We start from the raw sequence: 18,446 nt of genomic DNA, 5'->3' as shown, positions 1-18,446 counted from the left end.
GTTCCTGCTGTGGTGACTCCTGATTGCGAAGATCAAGAAAAAGGATCCAGGTTACACTCTGGACATAGTTCATTAGATTAAATAATCTTTATGATGCAAAATGCTAAGCTTTAGCCAAATTCAGTAACTTCATTGAAACCTAAGCTAGCTGTCACAAAGTTAAAATGGTGGGTGTCGGCAAAACACGTAGCTCAGCCCTGATCACAAATTCACACAAATATTGATAAATATCGAGCTGCCCAGGGATTGTGATCTGTTTGATGAAGAACGAAGGTATGATTAATCTGTATCTGATGGTTAATTTGCGTAACTGTGTGCTTAGAACGATGAATTCTTCAAAAGTTACGGTCAATGCAAAAACTCTTGAAAAAGTAAACACGATCGTTTTGACAGGCACGTTGTTGACATCGATGCTTATGAGGTACTTACATATCCTAAACAATATGTGTAACATGATGGCATGGACATATGATTATTTTTACGAGATAATAGTGTGCTATGATCCTCTGATTTCTTACCAAAACGGGATTCAAAACATTGAATTACGTGAAAACGAGATTGGCAAAAATATACTGATATATACGAGGGGTGTTCATTAAAGATTTCCCCTGACCCACTTCCGATGGACCTAGTGGAATGAAACTTGGCATAGGTATTAGTCTTTCTCCACATAGGAACCACCAAGAGATTCACACTTCTCCCATTGTTTTATGCAACTATGGAGACCTCGCTTGTAAAAGCCCTCATTTTGCGTCTTAAACCAGGACTTGACCTGAGAAATCAGTGTTTCATCATCTGTGAAACATTTTCCCTTCAAAAATGACTTCATGTTGGAAAGAGGTGGAAGTCAGATGGTGCAAGGTCAGGAGAGTAAGGAGGATGTGGAAGGATTTCATAGCCACAGGACCGCGCTTCTGTCTGGGCAACATGAGAGTTGTGTGTACTGTAGCATTGTCTTGCAGGAGACGGACCCCCTTGGTCAGCATGCCACGCCTCTTACGCTTGATAGCGTCCCGCAATTTCCGCAGCAGTGAAGCATAATAAGCTCCTGTAATTGTGGTACCCTTTGCCAAGAAATCCATCATTACTACTCTGTGCTGGGCCCAAAACACCGTGAGCATGACCTTGCCTGCAGAGGGTTGGACACGTGCCTTCTTTGGGGGTGGTGACTCCACATGCTTCCATTGCATCGACTGAACTTTAGTCTCAGGATCATAGTGATGGATCCATGTTTCATCCTGTGTGATAAGTCTGTCAAAAAAATTTGCCTGTTTTTTTTGGCACATGTCCAAAAGATCCTTTGAGCAATTGACTCCTTCCTGCTTTTGGAAAGGTGTGAGCAACCTGGGAATCCATCGTGCAGACACCTTATGCATGTTCAAATTGTCATGGATGATTTTTTCCACAGACCCTACACTGATCTTGACATCTTGTGCTAACTGGCGAACAGTTATACGTCAGTCTGCCAAAATGGCGGTCTCCACTTGATGGATAGTGTCCTCATCAATGGCTGAATGGGGGCACCCGGAATGGCAGCTGTTTCCACAGATGTCCAACCACACTTGAACTGGCGATGCCAGTCTTTAACAACGTCATATGATGGGGCATCTTCCCCATAAGTTGCTTTCATTTCATCGAAAGTTTCTTTTGGTGTGCGACCTTTCAAATATAAAAACCTAATCACTGCTCGGTATTCTACTGGCTCCATTATCACACCTACTTGATCATAACACTTGTAAAAGTGGTAAGATTAATAGTTCGGTGCTGCAAATTCAGACATAACCCATAGATACATGTATCATTACACATGTGAAATTTCAACCAAATATGATAACCCTAAGTAGTAGTATAGGTAATGGGGGTTCTGGCTCACTTCCACTGGAGCAGGATTCATATACCTATACCATCACTACAGGAGGAATTTTTTATGCCAAAATGATGATGCGATTCAATGATAGTCATGAGATTCAGCTAAATTGACTCTAGCTCACAACCACCTGGAGTCTATGCTACAAATTTTTATAGGTAATAGGGGTTCTGGCTCACTTCAACTGGAGCCAGATTTATATACCTATACTGCTACTACAGGGGGGATTTTTTATGCCAAAATGATTTTGCGATTCAACGAAAGTCGTTTTAAAAGAAATATAAATATTAATTAATAATGGATAAAATTTACTATAGCCCACGAGGATATTGGAAAGGTGTAGGAGCAATAAAAAAATTAGCCACCACGGCTAAGGTATCTAAAGATGTGGCCAAGGATTGGTTAAAGAAACAAGCGTTGTGGCAAATATATTTACCGGCACCGCGTTATATACCGAGGAAGAAGTTTGATATTTTTACGACAAATGAAGTTCATCAGGCTGACCTCTTGTTTCTTCCCCACGATAAGGTAAAACGCAAAACGTATAAATACGCTTTAACAGTAGTGGATGTGGCTAGTCGATACAAAGAGGCTGAGCCATTAACATCGAAAGAATCAACAGAGGTAGGTAATGCACTGAGTCGCATATATAAACGCGGACCGCTAAAATGGCCTAAGCTATTTCAAGTAGATCCCGGTCGCGAGTTTATGGGATTGGTAACTAAACTGTTAACAAAGCACGATGTCAAAATCGTCCGTGGTGAAAGAGAGGCCCACCGCAGTCAAGCTATCGTCGAAAGATTTAACCGGACATTAGCGGAACGTTTGTTTGGTTATCAGTATGGGATCGAAATGAAATCCGAGCGATTGAGATCAACCGAATGGGTGACACGATTATCAGCCGTTGTATCAGCGCTGAATAATGAAGTAACGAGATTAATAGGGAAGAAACCATCCGATGCTATTAAAATGAAATCCGTGACTTCTGAATCTTCAGCACCGAGGAGAGGCAAAGAACGAAAACTTCCGGATAGAGTAAGGGTAAGATATTTATACCAGGCCGGTGAACTCGAAGGAGGCCTACGTCGCGCAACCGATCCCATATGGTCCCTTAAGACGTATAACATTAGTCGATTGGTTACGAAAGAAGGAGAGCCTGTTCTTTATTATCTTCAAGATGGACCGGGTAGGGCATTTGTACGAGAAGAGTTGTTCATAGTTCCCGACGGTACGGTATTACCACCATAACCATAAGCATAGGTAGTTACACCATCATTATCAATCCATCTCTTTGTATCTAAGGGGGATAATGATGTCTTGTTCATTCTTAATCCATATATCCTATGATTGTAACTTATTAAAGAGTTCATCTCGTGTTTGAACGTTCTACCGTTGAATAATGATTCTTTATACTGTTCGTGTTTGATATGCTTTTTTACAACATACTTCTTAACGCCCTTACTTTTTCTTATCTCTCCATTATCGGACTTCTTTATAGAATACATCTTAGGTCTTAATCCTACATACTCCGCTATAGGAATCCCAGCACATGCATCCTTCATCTTACCTAACACCTTTTTATTTACTACGTTGTGCAGTGGATTATCTTTAGGATAATCGCTCGTGTCGTACATATCTATTTTTTCTGACATATCTTTATACACATCCTCGGTTTGTATTTCCATCAACAAAGAATCTGTGTCGGTATATAACACCTCGCATCTATCGCCGTATTGCTTCTTAAGTTCGTTGTAATAAAAGTCATACATTAAGTGTTTTGACAAGTCGAGAATACTCATACCGACGTACACCGGTCTGTTGAATTTTATATTACTTTTCTGCATATGCAACGCGGCTAAGTCGTTATCGAATATCTTGCTTCTGTTAAAAGCCGGACTGGCTATAAGTTTCCTGAGTCTTTCTTCCTCATTAGATCTGACTAATTTAACATCAACACGCTTTCTTAGATTCTCCATAGTTTTACCAAATACCGAGTTATTCATGAGCTTATACAGATTCTTTTCGAAATCGCTGGTAGCTATCTTTCGTAAATCTGTGTTCAACCTTATATAGGGCTCCATCCAAGGGCTTTGATCGAACTTTAGAACTCTGTGTATTTTCTTAAGTTTCATACCTAACGATAGATACAACTGGAGATTTCTGTAGTGAACTATATATTTTGTCTTATCCATCAAATTTGGTACGAGTTTTTCTACGTTAGCTAATCTACTATTACCCATCAAAGAGTGTTGATATTCCGACATCCAATCTTTATTAACCATTAATCTTTCGGGAGCTAGCGGATAACTGTTATGGTCTTTATGTAACGAACTTGGATATTCCAAGTCAACTTCTAGTATGTACCCTTTATTCGCATCATTATTATTGATATTAATAACATTGATATTATCGATATCATCGACCCATTCAAAACCACCCGTGGGTAAAGGTTGACTCATAGCCCATCCGTACAAATTGTTAGCGTTGAGATATAATATGTGCGTGTCGGGTTTACTGGGATCGTATCCTTCCACTAATTTATTATTAGCCTTAGAATACCTTTTAGCTGCCATCGATATACCACCTCTTAATCCTTTCTCAATAAACAAGTGCATATCGTAATCTGTGAGTAGTTTTAGTTCTACACCGGTCTTCTTCAACAATGCATCCCACGATAGTCCGGGACTGGAATAGTTCCATGCCGGGTCCAAGCCATATTGTTTGAAACATGTCTTTCTAAATATCTCGAATATATCGGCGAGTAACAATACATCGGTTTTTAAGTACAGATCGTGATAATCGCCTAAATTCTTACAACCTAATTTATCCCAGACCGTCAGAGCGTGTTCATAATCAGCATCTGTTATTCTAGATTCTGTTAAGTTACTATAGAATGATTCGAGGGGTGGTAATTCAGTTTCTTCGAATCTAGACCAATCATCCATATATTCGTAAGGATATACACCTTTTCTCAGTAACAAATGACGAGTTATCTTATCGGTATATTGATTTGTTATCGCAAAGTCATCGGGATTGTTCGCATTAGCTAAATTGTCCAGGGAAGCTAACAGAAACTGTACGGAGTCTATGAATCTAAGCCCATTACTTTGCTTTGTTCTAGATTTCCCATCCTTGTCCCTATAATGTATAGGTTTAGTCAACGAGAACGATATGTATTTTTCCATATTGTTAGGAATGCACGTTAAACCGCCTTCGGTCTTTGAGATAGCTTGCATGATGAGATGTGAATCGTATCCCCTAAGGTTGTGAAACACAATGGGGATGGGTATTGTTTGAGAATTCATTTTTAGTTTCAAGTTACACTCGTTATGCGCGGCTCCCCGATAATTACCCGTGACGTGACAATGATCTCTTACGGAATCCCCATCCAGGGGTTTATTACAAACGTGACAACTCGTTGACTTCTTATGGACCCTCCAATCATCCCTCGTCATACGCATGGGTTTCTTACACGATAATTTTTCCCTGATTATTCTCTCTTCATTTTGTAGATATTCTAGGAACTTTCCCGCTGCATCAGGTCCTCTGTAAATCACGGGCGGGTTTGTTTTCCCATCATACCTTACAACTATATATCCAAACCCACAAGGAATATGTTCTTGAGTTTTGTAGGTAAAACTACTATGGTTGGTATTTTCTATGGGTTTGATAAGTGCTTCGAAGTCGGCGTAAATTATGTACGGTACTGGCATTTGATTACAATAATGTTCAAATTTTAATATATTTTTTCCCTCTTTAGGCATATCGATCCTGATAGCATTCTGTCCAACACCTCTACAGTCTTCTTTATGCGCTTCTAATAGATCTTGTCTGCTGTACTCATGTAGGCATCTTTCGCAGAAATATTTCTTTTCTTTATGTTTAGTTTGATCGTATAATAGCCTGTTTAAACTCTTTATCCACGTATAATGATATTTTCCATCTTTTTCGATCAGAAATGAATTGATTCTGGGGATATTTTCCGGAGCGGAGCTTATCCTGTGTACAACAATTCCTTTAGAATGTCCGAAAACATTTATAGCTAAATTATTTTGCTTTTCCACCTTATCAATTTGCGATATTGGTGTAGGTTCGTCTATGCCATCGAAGTTGAGTCCATCGTTTTGGGGATAGCTAGAAGGTCTATCCGGATTTTTGTCTACGGGGAACAATGCAGATCTTATCATCATTCTTAAACAGTCATCGCAATTATTTTTTTACGTTAATTATGGCTTTTTTCTTCTTATAATACGGGGGTAAATCTATATAAGATCCACCTTTGAAAGGCATATAATTCGCTATATCTAAATATAAACTATCGATTTTATCCACACCCCAACCAGAACCTCTATTAGTCCAGCGTTCTAAAGTTTCCTGTATTCTCTGAATTGATGTATCTAATGATGAGTTTATAGTATCGGATTCGGTTATAACTTCTTGATTGCTTCGGAAATATGGTTCGGTATATTCGGTGCTATCGTCTGTGTTACTTTTACTCAATGTCACTTTAATCATCAGCTGGTATTTTATACTATGTAAATCATCTAATTCCTCGTTAATTTTACTCGATATGATGGGCTTAATATCGTTAACATCCATGTTGGAATTAATATCCATCTTCCAACCTCTTAGATATTTACCAACGCCGGCGGATGTGGGTACAAATATTAATTCTTGTTGTTTATTCTCAACATCATTATCATTATCAACATTATTATGTTGAATATCATCATCATCATTAGGTTGATTATTATCTAGTAAAGCGATCAATTCAGCTCTTCTCATTCGAGAATAACCTCTCAGCCCACTGTTTCTCGCTCGAAGTTTGAGTTCTCTAACAGTCTGGGGTTTGTTGTATTCCAAACCGAGTAAATCGATCAATTCAGCTTTTCTCATACGAGAATATCCACGCAGTCCACTTTGCTTTGCCATAGCTTTCAACTCTCTGACAAAAACCATTGTGGTTGAATGGTATATGCAAAATGAGACAAATGTCTAATTGGTTGTTTTCATATATCTAAATACGTATTCTCCCCAACCTATTCCTCTCATTGATGTAATCTCTCTTCCTAGCATAAATAATCTGGTTCCTGACCCTATCAGCACCGTGTTTCTTGCATAAACAATAACGACCTTTGACCCCTATCCCGCATTCAGAACACTTATAGTTTATATGTCCGCGCCTGATGTAATAATTGTGTATACCGCAGTAAATTTCAACACAGCGTCTATTACATAGAGTAGTCTTACCCATGAGTGTAAACTTGCAGTTATTCATGGTATATACATCTATCATATCATTTGTCTAAATGCAAATCACATCTACACTAGTGAATAGCTGAAAATCAATACAGCAGATAACCCAATAATCACAAATGTGACCTCGCGGTTCTTTTGTTCCTCTGACGGTGTATAAAACTGACTCATTGTTGGTCTCGGTATTGGGTCTAGTTTTTTCCCAAAAACGAGGAAGTATTCGTGCATGGCATATTCGACATCCTTAAACGTTTGAATTGAATGTCCTTCCTTAATCAGTTGTTAATGAATAAAGTCTAATCTCTTCATTCTCTGCTGTGTATATTGTAACTGGGCTGCTTGGTATTGTTCTAAAGCTTCATTATGTCGTTTACGCTCCTCTTCAACTTCTTTAGCGTTTGATTCCCTCATACTGGAAAATAAATAATTACTCCCCGAAAAAGCTAGAGCATTAACAACAGCTCCACCGACCATCATCACAATTGTTGCCATGTTTAATAATATAAAATATTCAAATGTTTAATTACTTTATTATGTCTTCCGGGATAAGTCCTTGTTTGATGAGCATATCCTTCGTTGCCATAGCCAATCCAATATCCAGAACCATCATACCTATGTCAAATCCATTAAAATCTAGCTTGGGAGGTGTGGCTTTAGTAATCATTTTAGCCATACGGGCATAGCCAATGGCCAAGCCGGTGACCACCGCTGAATGATACGTCGCGTTTACCAACATTTTACCGTCTGTAACTGGAGTAGTCATGCTTCTTATAGCATTATATGAGGACTAACCTCTAATTGAACTTGTTGTTGCGGCGGGGGTAACGTTTTCTCTTCTCCGGTCTTATAAAAGAACCATACAGCCGCTATACCAGCAACTCCTACTAGTGCCCATGTTTTAATCGGATTAATATTTGAATTATTTATTAATTTCACTTTGCGCGCCAGCCCTCCCTTTCTTCCTGCGGCTATTTTCAAAGGATTCTTAGTAACTCTGGGTTTTAGTATTTTCTCATTCACATGTGGTGCATCCTCGTTCACTTGTTGTTGTGTGTTCACTTGTTGTTCCTCGTTCACAATCTGTTGTTCCTCGTTCACAATCTGTGGTGTCACCTGTTGTGATTGTGTTTCCATTATTATTAAGTGGGCACGTATGTTTAAATTGACAATACCTAGCCGTTATTAAAGCTGTGGTGAACGGAGCTAAGAACATTCCGAATCTATGATAAAACTCACAGCTCACTGCGCTTATAGCGTGTTCGATGAATGGGTCTTTCTCTAGAGATTCGCATAAATACAGGCGATGTTCTGCCGGGATGGGGAGAAACGTACTAGCTACGGCTGTGTATAGTTGTAATATAGAAGACCCTATCGTTTTAGTCATGGTAGCTCCAAGTCTAGACTCGTAACGCGCGTACAGTTTTTTTATTTCTTCGTCGGTCATGTTATCAATTTTTTCGATGGTATAATTTTCTCCCAAATATTGGGAACATTTTCCACCGGCTACCAAAGCGGCAAGTCTTTCTCTATGTTTATCTAAAGATTTATCTGTAACTACTTCAGCATGTTGATCAGATTCTTTGAGCATTTGTTCGATGAGTTCGTTGCATTCCATAATGTAATACCTAAGGAGATATTTAAGTCTAACATAATATAATATGGCATATCCAATACAACCCGTAATAATGAACTGTTGCGAAAGAATGAGGATTTCGAACCACATTTTATGTAATATTAACCCCTCATGTTCAATTTATCATATTTTTTGCTATTTTTGCTATATGTTGCTACATTTTGCTACATTTTGCTATAATTTTGCTAAGCAGTTGTTACAATTTGCTACATTTTGCTAAGCAATTGCATAAGCAGCTGGTTGATCGGTTTTTAATACGAGTTTACAGTGCTTCTTTGCCGCTAACACTTTTCTGACTCTATCTCGTTCGACCTTGGTATAAATGACATCATTTTCGCGTAAACATTCCTCGAATGAATCTCGGTCTTTGCAATGAAACAGTGCTACCCATTTGGTCTGCTCTCTCAGATCTTTCAGGAATGAGTTGTATTTTTGAGTAAGTACCCAAACGCTATGTTGAGTATGCCGACCGGAGAATGCTAAATACGAAAGCATATCTTTCTTTTTTGTGAGTTCTTTACTCACGCTGCAGTCGTCTATTACGAAAAGGGTCGATTCTCCTTTGTATTTTTCGTGACATACTCGGAGACAGTCTTGTAAACGATCGCCCGGATCGACTCTGTGTACGCCGTCGTCATTCATTATCCAATCTCTCGATAGGTAGGTTTTATTAACGCTTATAGTCGGGCACAGAATAATAATATGATCGAAAACGTCCTGATAATGACTTTCTAAAATATCTAGAATAAAAGCTGTTTTTCCGCAGCCCGTTTGCCCGCATATGATAGCGCAGTGCGGATCTTTAGGTAAAAGATTATCAATAGATTGCTTGCACGAATCTCCCATTCTGTATATTAAGTTGCGCATCCATAATCACGTACAAATATATGTTTAATTTACCAGCCGCTTCCTGAAGCTTCGTTATCTGTATGGTGGCACCCTCGCTGGCATTTTCTATTCTCCTCCCACTGCCGTGTAGTTGGTCATCGTCCGTTGTTCGCATGTCGAGCCATAGCGCATACTTCGTGGTGAGGTATTCACCCATCGATACACTCCCGAGAGACAGATCTTTCACGACCGCGTTAACTTCCGGAGAACGTTTTATAGAAGGAAGTTTTTTAATCTCATCCCACTGGTGATACGCTAGCATTCCTTGGCTATATAGTTGATTAGGAACGCCCTCGATAGTTAATTCTACTTTTGAAATCTTGGGATTGTAGAACTTCTCGGTATTTCTTTTAAATGCATCGGAGGGGTCCTCGAACAACATTAAAATACCCTTCAACGATCTCGTGGGGACGTTTAAATTGATATTCCACATCGTATCTTTTTTGTCCCTCGTGATCTTTCGGTGTCGCAGCACGCGATCTTACAAAATGGCTAAACTTCCGGTATACTGGTTACAATTTGTCTGGCTAATTCGGGATCCGTTATCATATCGTACTCCAGCGAGATATTGTCAATGGAATATCTAGCATCTTCATTAGCAGATCTGATTACTCTACCGTAGTCATTAAAAGTGAGTTCGTATTCTAACCTATCGCCTAGGGATGCTTGATAAAAGGGCATGTGGGAATCTAGTAATTCAAAGTCTAGGGGAACATAGAATCTGTTACCTAATGCGTCGGCAACGGCCTTATCTTTTTCGTTGGTATCAACACCATTTTCAGCGCCCACGCGCAGTCTCAATGTGTTCTTATTACAAATACCTTGGTACTGTAAGTTTTCCCGCTCTTTATCCGTTCTCCAGAGATCCATGTAGCAATAGTATACATCGCTATCGTCGATACTCAAAACCTCATTACCGCTAATTTTAATCGCGATTTTCTTAACGATAGCACGACCTATGTTCTGAACGGGCTCTCTGTTAATGTCGGTAGAAGTTAAACTAATCGTAAACGCTAGTCGGACAGTTCCCGGAACTAACACATCGTGTGCACCGAGATTAGGAAAGCGAACCAGAAGCGTTTGATTCTGATCTATGGTACTAGGGTTATTAGTTATAGTTACAGACTGACGAATTGCTTTGACCCCTAATGGATCTCGAAGTCTACGTTGTGGGTTTAACTTGCGTCCGTATTGCGAAGACATTGTTTATATTGAAATTATGTACCCTATGTTTAATATAAAAATGGCTAATTTTGAACATAATGACTTTGATCTAAGTACCTTTGATGACTTTGATAACCCAAACGAAGAGGGTACTGATGAAACCAGGTTTAGTAGTCTTAACGATGAACTTTTACAATCATCCGTCAATGATTATTACGATGCCTTAAAAGAAGATACCCCAATAGGTCGTGACTATTCAAAGTTTGAGATAGATAGTAAAGGAATATTGCGACTGCGTGGCGCTCCGGATATTGATCTTATGCATTCTCGTACTCGTAAGCCCCTAGCCTTGTCTACGATAGCTGCTAAACATGGCATCGGCACTGTTCATGATAAATTAGGTTTTGTGGACTACCGACGACTTTCCGCGAAGACTACTAAGGTTCTTCAAACCGTGCGTACTGAACTTGGTAATACAGATGATTTGGAGGCTTCCTCGAAGGTGGCCTCGGACGGACTCGGAGAAATCTTAGATACCTATTACGATAATTCCATGTTACAGGTACCATATTCGGAGTTCAGTATTAGGGAATTACGAGGTCTTGACAAGGCAATGCGAACAATGCGGGGAGAACTCATCAATAATATAGCCAAGATATCCGAAATCGACAAGCATATAGCTAAAGAGAAAACAAAACTTGAACAGGCGGGCGATGAGTTCAGTAGACGCCGCGTAGCTGAAAGATTGCGTAACTTAGAAGACGAAAGATCGGCCCGCCTCGAAGCAGCTTCCAGTAATCGAAAGGCACTTCGTTCGCAAATCAGTCGTATTCGAGAAACTATCGATCAAGTCCTCAACGATGACACTACACTGGCCGATAAAATTAAAACATTGTTCAGAGAACAGGGAATAACAATTGCCAGTATTTTAACCGCGTTGGGATTTATTATATCGACTTTGACTCTCTCGTTAACAGGTGGCAGTGCAGGTGGTAGCGGATCACCTCCTAGCGATGGTATTAAAGAGTGGGTAAAAAAGCATTTAAAAGCATTAGGTTCAGCACTGGGAAAGCTCGCTGAGAAAGCCGCGGCCGCACTTCCCGGTATAATAGGGAGTGTTGTTTCCTGGCTATTGAATTTATTAGCTAAGACCACCACTTGGCTTAGTCAAAACTTGTGGGGGCTGATCGTAGCAATTGCAGGGCTGTTGTACGTATCCGCTAAGAACTATTTATCCACCAAATCAGTTAGCTAACCAAATCATGAGTAAACCAACCGAGACTCCACCCACTACAAGCGCTGTTTTTTCATCGATATGTTGTTGATTTTTAGCCTCAATATGCGGTGGCACTTGTGCGTCAGTAGATGTTTGTGCATTAAAAGATGTTTTAGTAGATAACTGCGGCTTGACTATTCCCTTTTCGCCCGTGATCGTTTGCGTTATTAATTCGACGTTAATATCTGAATTTATACCTGGTTTTTGTTGATCGGTAGCAATAACAATTTTATTATTATAACCTATCACTTGACCGATCTTAAGTTCCATATTACTCGGAGACATGTATAGTCCCGGCGCATAAACGTAGTCCACTTTGGATTGAGCGTACTGTAATGCATCTTGAAAACGCTTTATAGACGATGGTATGTCAACTGGTGAATTAATGGCGTCCTCCACGTTTGAGACAAACTGTTTTTGAGCATCGAACGCCGTCCCAGTACCGATGATTCCCGTTCGTGTTTGCGATTGTGCTCCAAGAATTGCCCATACATAAGTTCTTATCGATTCATTAACTCTTTCAAATCCTGGGTTAGTAAAATTATTTTCCGTTTTATCATTAAGAAATTCATTCCAAGCATCTGTTGTATCGTTTGGATGCACAAACTTTGTTATAATATAAGGAATGCCACTCTCAAAGTTCATACGATCTGCTCTAAACTGTTTACTCGAGAGAGCAAAGCCTGAAGGGATCACACCCTCTTTAATTAAATAATCGCTTTTATCTTTAATAGTTCTTTGTCCATTGTACGGAATACCTAGACCATGGCTAGGTCCTTTAATGCGCCAATCTTTACTCGTAGAAACATTAAATACATTACAAATACGTTCGAAGGCCCTCTTATTATAATGATTATTTGCGTGATTCCATGCTGGATCCATCGGTAATGGAGCACTAATTTCTTTAAGTATACGTCTAATCTGATAGTACACGTGAAATAATATAACAGACTTATATAGTTTAAATCCTGGGGCATTAACAGATACACCACATCCCGTTGTGGCACACCATACGGCAAAGTTTAACTGATTCTGCCAAAATTGCATCGGACGGTTAAACCAATCGTCCACCATTTTATCGTTAGTTGCCGTGAAACTGTATTTTTCAAAGATATCGTGGAATTTAACGGTAAACTCAGCACCAGAAGCAGTTACTATAATCGATTGATTAGTAATGTGAGTCGATTTCATATTTAAGTTATGATATAGTATCATTGTATATTTAATATGTATGTTACACTCCCGGGAATAACAAATGGTCAGTCTATTGAACTGCTTCATACTATCGATAACTGGGATGGACAACTGGAAGTAGCTCTATGCGATGTAACGTATTACCCACTGTGGACCAATATAAGTGCTGCGAGAGATAATAATGAGTTGTCTATAACAGATAAACAAAATATTATTGAAAAAACATTAATATACCTGATGGGTATTACAATATATACTCACTCAATGATAAACATTTTAAGCCTAATGGAATTAGTATCACACAAAATGAGTGGAATGGGATAGTGAAAATCGGCACTGGAGAAAAAGGTATATGGATTCATGAGAACTTAGCAATTACACTTGGATTTACACAGGTAGAAAGATCAAGAAACTTTATATTATCAATATACAGGACAACATCTGATGGAGATGCATTACCCGATTTAGTTCCCTATAAAGATTTGTGCATCCATCTTGATCAGATCAGTACGACGGATAATATTCAACAAGAAAGTCCTTCAACTCTACTCAGATGTGTTCCAGTGAAAAATGAAAAATACAATAGTGGTAGAACGGAATCTTTCTCGTCATTACAATATAAAAAATTAAAGCGTGGTATTATTTCAGACCTCAAAATTTCTGTATTAGATGTAAAACACCAACCTGTACATATAGGATACTTAAGTGTAACACTCCATATTATATAATGGTTGATTCCATATTTAAGTTATGATATAGTATCATTGTATATTTGATATGTATGTTACACTCCTGGGAATAACAAATGCTCAGTCTATTCAACTGCTTCTTACTATCGATAACTCGGATGGACAACTCGAAGTCGCTCTATGCGATGTAACGTATTACCCGAGGTGGACCAATATAAATGCTACAAAATATAAATATAGTAATGAGATATATATAAGAGAAGAAAATAAAATCATTACTGTACCTTATGGGTATTACAGCGTATGCTCACTCAATGATGAAATTTTTAAGCCTAATGGAATGAGTCTCACACAAAATGAGGCGAATGGGATACTGAAATTAGACGCTGGAGAAAAAGGTATATATATATTCATGAGAACTTATCAGATAAACTTGGATTTGCACGAATAATAAATGATGATTTCAGATATATGAGTTTATACAAGGCAACATCTTATGGATCTAAATTACCCGATTTAGTTCCCTATAAAGAGTTGTTCATCCATCTTGATCAAATAAGCACGACGGATAATATTCAACAAGAAAGTCCTTCAACTTTGCTCAGATCTATTCCAGTTAAAAATGAAAAATATAATAGCGGTAGAACGGAATCTTTCTCAACATTACAATATAAAAAATTAAAGCGGGGTATTATTTCAGACCTCAAAATTTCTGTATTAGATGTAAAACACCAACCAGTACATATAGGATACTTAAGTGTAACACTCCATATTAAAAATAATGGTTGATGCATCAGGCCCTGGAACACTAAGACAATGTAATACAATTGCGCTTTCCGATCTCGGAGACACAGAAGGATTCGGTCAACCCGGTACCAATGGTAAGTTATAAGCTTTACACTTACACGATAATGTATACAAGCGGAAAGAAGTCACATTCACGGGTAATCTAGAAGATTTAAGCGATGTCGACGTTAGTAGACTTATTAAAAACACTTCGTACAATATTACTCGCAACGACGATAATAAATGGACTATGATCGAAGCAAACATCGAGTGGCTACTGAATATCGTCATTACCCCACCTTATGTGATGATGGGTAAGGGACATAATTTAACTAAGATAATAAATAGTGGCTTATATCCCGTCAAAACGAAAAAGTGTGTTAGTCACTCCCCTGCCAGAAAACCCAGGTCATATGTTATATAGTCGTCCGGCCTTAAAAAATGTTACTTTAAATTTGGTTACTGAATTCAATGAAATTAAAGATAACTTGAGTGCAATACCTAATAGTTCCACGCTTATTATTGAAGTCTTGTTCGGAGATGCACCGGAAGATGCCTTCGAAATATTACCAGGTCTATCGATTAAATGGCTCAAGAAACACGAGCGTCAACGTTGCAGTGTTATTCATATCGGAGCATCGCCCGTTGCAACCCTCGAGGGGGTCCAAATTATTAAAAGTGACAGCATTTCTCTTTCTAAGATATTATTGCCGTATAATATACATTTGATAAGATTGATGTATAGTCTCAAAACACTTAAGCAAGACCAATTAAAGACTATTATATGATCGTAATATACACTATGAGTTTATATCCGGCGCTCGGTGAAGCATTTGAAAAGATGGAAACTGTTGATGGATTTCGATTACATCAAATAAGCGACATAAAACATCGAATAGGGAAGGATAGGGAGTTGAGACTTGGATTGTATAAAAAGTATCGCAGAGCCGTGAATGCTCTGGACGGAGTTGACACCGCTCTTGTAGTATCTGGCATGGGACTCGGTGTAGCGGGTATCGGTTTACTATCAACTATAATCGCCGCGCCTATCGTGCTCGGCATGGAAATAACCGCTGGAGTCTCGGGACTGGCAGGAATAGCGATAAAATTCATTTCTCGTAGGTTGCAAAAGAAAGCATTAAAACATGATAGTATTCGGATACTCGCCGAAGCAAAGTTGAACAGCATTGAGGATCATATTTCGACAGCAATGGCCGATTGTAAGATATCCGAGAATGAGTTTCGTTTAGTGCTGTCGGAACTCACCAAATACAACGAAATGAAGCAGGAGATTCGATCAAAATCTCGTAAGACCAGTGGTATTAGCGAAGACGAGAAAAAAAAGTTCATAGAACAGGGGAGGCAACAAGCGCGTCAATTATTCCGTGCCAAAACCAAAGAACTGGTTGGAGATTAAAAATAGATTGTTTACTATCGTTTGATCACATTTAGACAAATGCTTACATAAATATATAATAATGGAGAAAACTGTCAAATGGAAAGAATTACCACAAGGTTTTTATTATATCAGTGATGTCAAACCAACCAAATACGGTTATCAATTGTTTCTTATCAATTTACAAAAAGAGTGTAGTTATATAGTCTGGTCTCCTAGTAAAATGAACGAAGAACTTAATAAAAATGTTGAATATCGCTTTATCGATAAAAATAATGAAGAATATTTTTATTACCATTTAGACTCATCTAAAGCAATGATTGGCCCCTGGTATTGGTGAGCTAGAGCCAATCTCATGACTATCATTGAATCGCATAATCATTTTAGCATAAAAAATTCCCTCTGTAGTGGTGGTATAGGTATATGAATCCTGCTCCAGTGGAAGTGAGCCAGAACCCCCATTACCTATACTACTGAAGTGGTTTAGGGGAAATCTTTAATGAACACCCCTCGTACCTGCAAAACTAATTAGTTTACAGGATAATTATGATATAATTTGTGCACTGTCACATAACCATCCAAAATACAATAGGGAAATATTTAGGAAATATTTCTAATTTTTACAAGCTGTCATAACTTACACATTTTATAATAAAGCAACATTAATATTTATATATTCTTCGTGATGGCAATCACAATATGCATTAAGGAGTAATGCAGGATAAGTATACAAATATAAAAAATATCTAGGATTTTACTAGATTTGTCAACATTAGAGGAAAATTTTGATAAAATTTGTATCTTAGAATCTTGAACTTTTTCGACCATGCCGGATTCTCTAATGGATGCTATCTGATATGTCGAGGCGGTTTTGTCTCAACCGAATGTCATGGATCAAGTCATATGTGAAGAGACCATTCCTGTGCTCAGTCAGCAGCTAAAAAGATGAAAACTTTTGATAATTTACAAGAATCACAGTCGTGCAATACGGTCTCTGTTGACTCTGAACATACCCCTGACATGTCAGTGTCAATCTCGATGGCTAGTAACAGCAAACGTCTATCTGCTATCAATGATATGAGAAACTTTATGGCTAAGCAGCTAGACGGGATCGAAGTTAGAGTGACTCAAAAAACTCACTGATATTCTACAAGGTGAGACTTTGAAGTTGCGACAAGATTTAAAGCTGCGACAAGATTTAAAGCTAAAATATCTGAAACTGAAAGCGGTAGAGAGTGCTTGTGCGCAGAAGCTGTGTAAAACATGCCGAAAAGGTATTTAGGAGTTTGCAGACGTTGTAATATTGAATGTGTAATGCGGAACCTACCATTTGATGCGCGTGAGGCCAAAGACAATAATGTCACATGTAATATTGTAAACAGAGTGATCCATGATGGTTTGAAGCTCGCCGATGTCTGTACAGCTCTTGCAGTCAGGAAAAAGTCCTCGGATGATAAGCCGGATTTTGTCATTTTCAGTTTGGAGACTGCAGCCCAAAAGAAAAAACTTTTGCAGTGTAAAAAGGATCTGAAGAAAAGTAAAGACTTTTCCCGTGTCTACATTGATTCAGCTCTCACTCAAGAAGAGTTGATTAATAGGTCGAACACTCAGGCAGTAATCAAAGAATTCGGCAAGTCGAGTAACTTCAGATTTTATGGGAAATGCCTAGTGACAGCTAAGGAATAGGTTTTTGAGCATAGGGTTTTGGAACACTAGCTGGGGACCGCCAACAATAAATCATTCCATGAAAGTGTTGTTCACAATTTGGATTATGATGTGTTTGGTGTTTGGTGTCACTCCTGACGCTTGTCTGTTTCAGCGGGTAAACTCGGCCTACACTGGGGGTTGCCTGTGCCTCCTGTCGCTGTCCGATAGCACGTATATGCTGCACCCATCAGGGGAACTCTTCAACAGGATCAGTATCCTTCGCCAGCTGGAAAATGGCATAACCGTGATCAGACTGATGGTCATCATAAACATAAACCCAGTCAGATGTTCAACTGAAGTCATAAGGTTTTTGTTCATTCTGTCAAGTCAAAATCAACAGATAATATTCCCTTGAGAGAGGATGCTTTCTCATTGGGTTGTCCATATATGCAAATTTTGCATGTTCCATGTAAGCGGAAGTAAGTGCTAATAAGTTTGTTATTAGGTTAGCTAGAGACATGGGATCATTTTGGGGCAGTGCAAACACCTTTCTAGGTAGTATGACATGTTCACAGAAAGTGCTGTAACTGTTTGGAATCATTCCTATCTTACAGTGGCAACATTTGATGTCACTGATTGACATGATAAAT

General features: G+C 38.7%; 1 protein-coding gene across 3 annotated transcripts in view; it reads left to right on the top strand.

The window, feature by feature from the left end:
- The window catches only part of LOC124121063, a 172,986-nt gene that overhangs the window by 79,763 nt on the left and 74,777 nt on the right, over nucleotides 1-18,446 (top strand). For all 3 annotated transcript variants that reach the window (XM_048396524.1, XM_048396522.1, XM_048396523.1), the window contains exon 5: nucleotides 17,969-18,068. In XM_048396524.1, coding sequence (XP_048252481.1) covers nucleotides 17,969-18,068 — 100 coding nt within the window. The remainder of the gene's footprint in view (nucleotides 1-17,968; nucleotides 18,069-18,446) is intronic.

Source organism: Haliotis rufescens, unplaced genomic scaffold (assembly GCF_023055435.1).
Source record: "Haliotis rufescens isolate VD_foot unplaced genomic scaffold, xgHalRufe1.0.p SCAF_1, whole genome shotgun sequence".
In the NCBI taxonomy this organism is placed as follows: domain Eukaryota; kingdom Metazoa; phylum Mollusca; class Gastropoda; order Lepetellida; family Haliotidae; genus Haliotis; species Haliotis rufescens.
The sequence above is the reverse complement of the archived record's forward strand: the minus strand, read 5'-3'. Positions and strand labels throughout refer to the sequence as shown.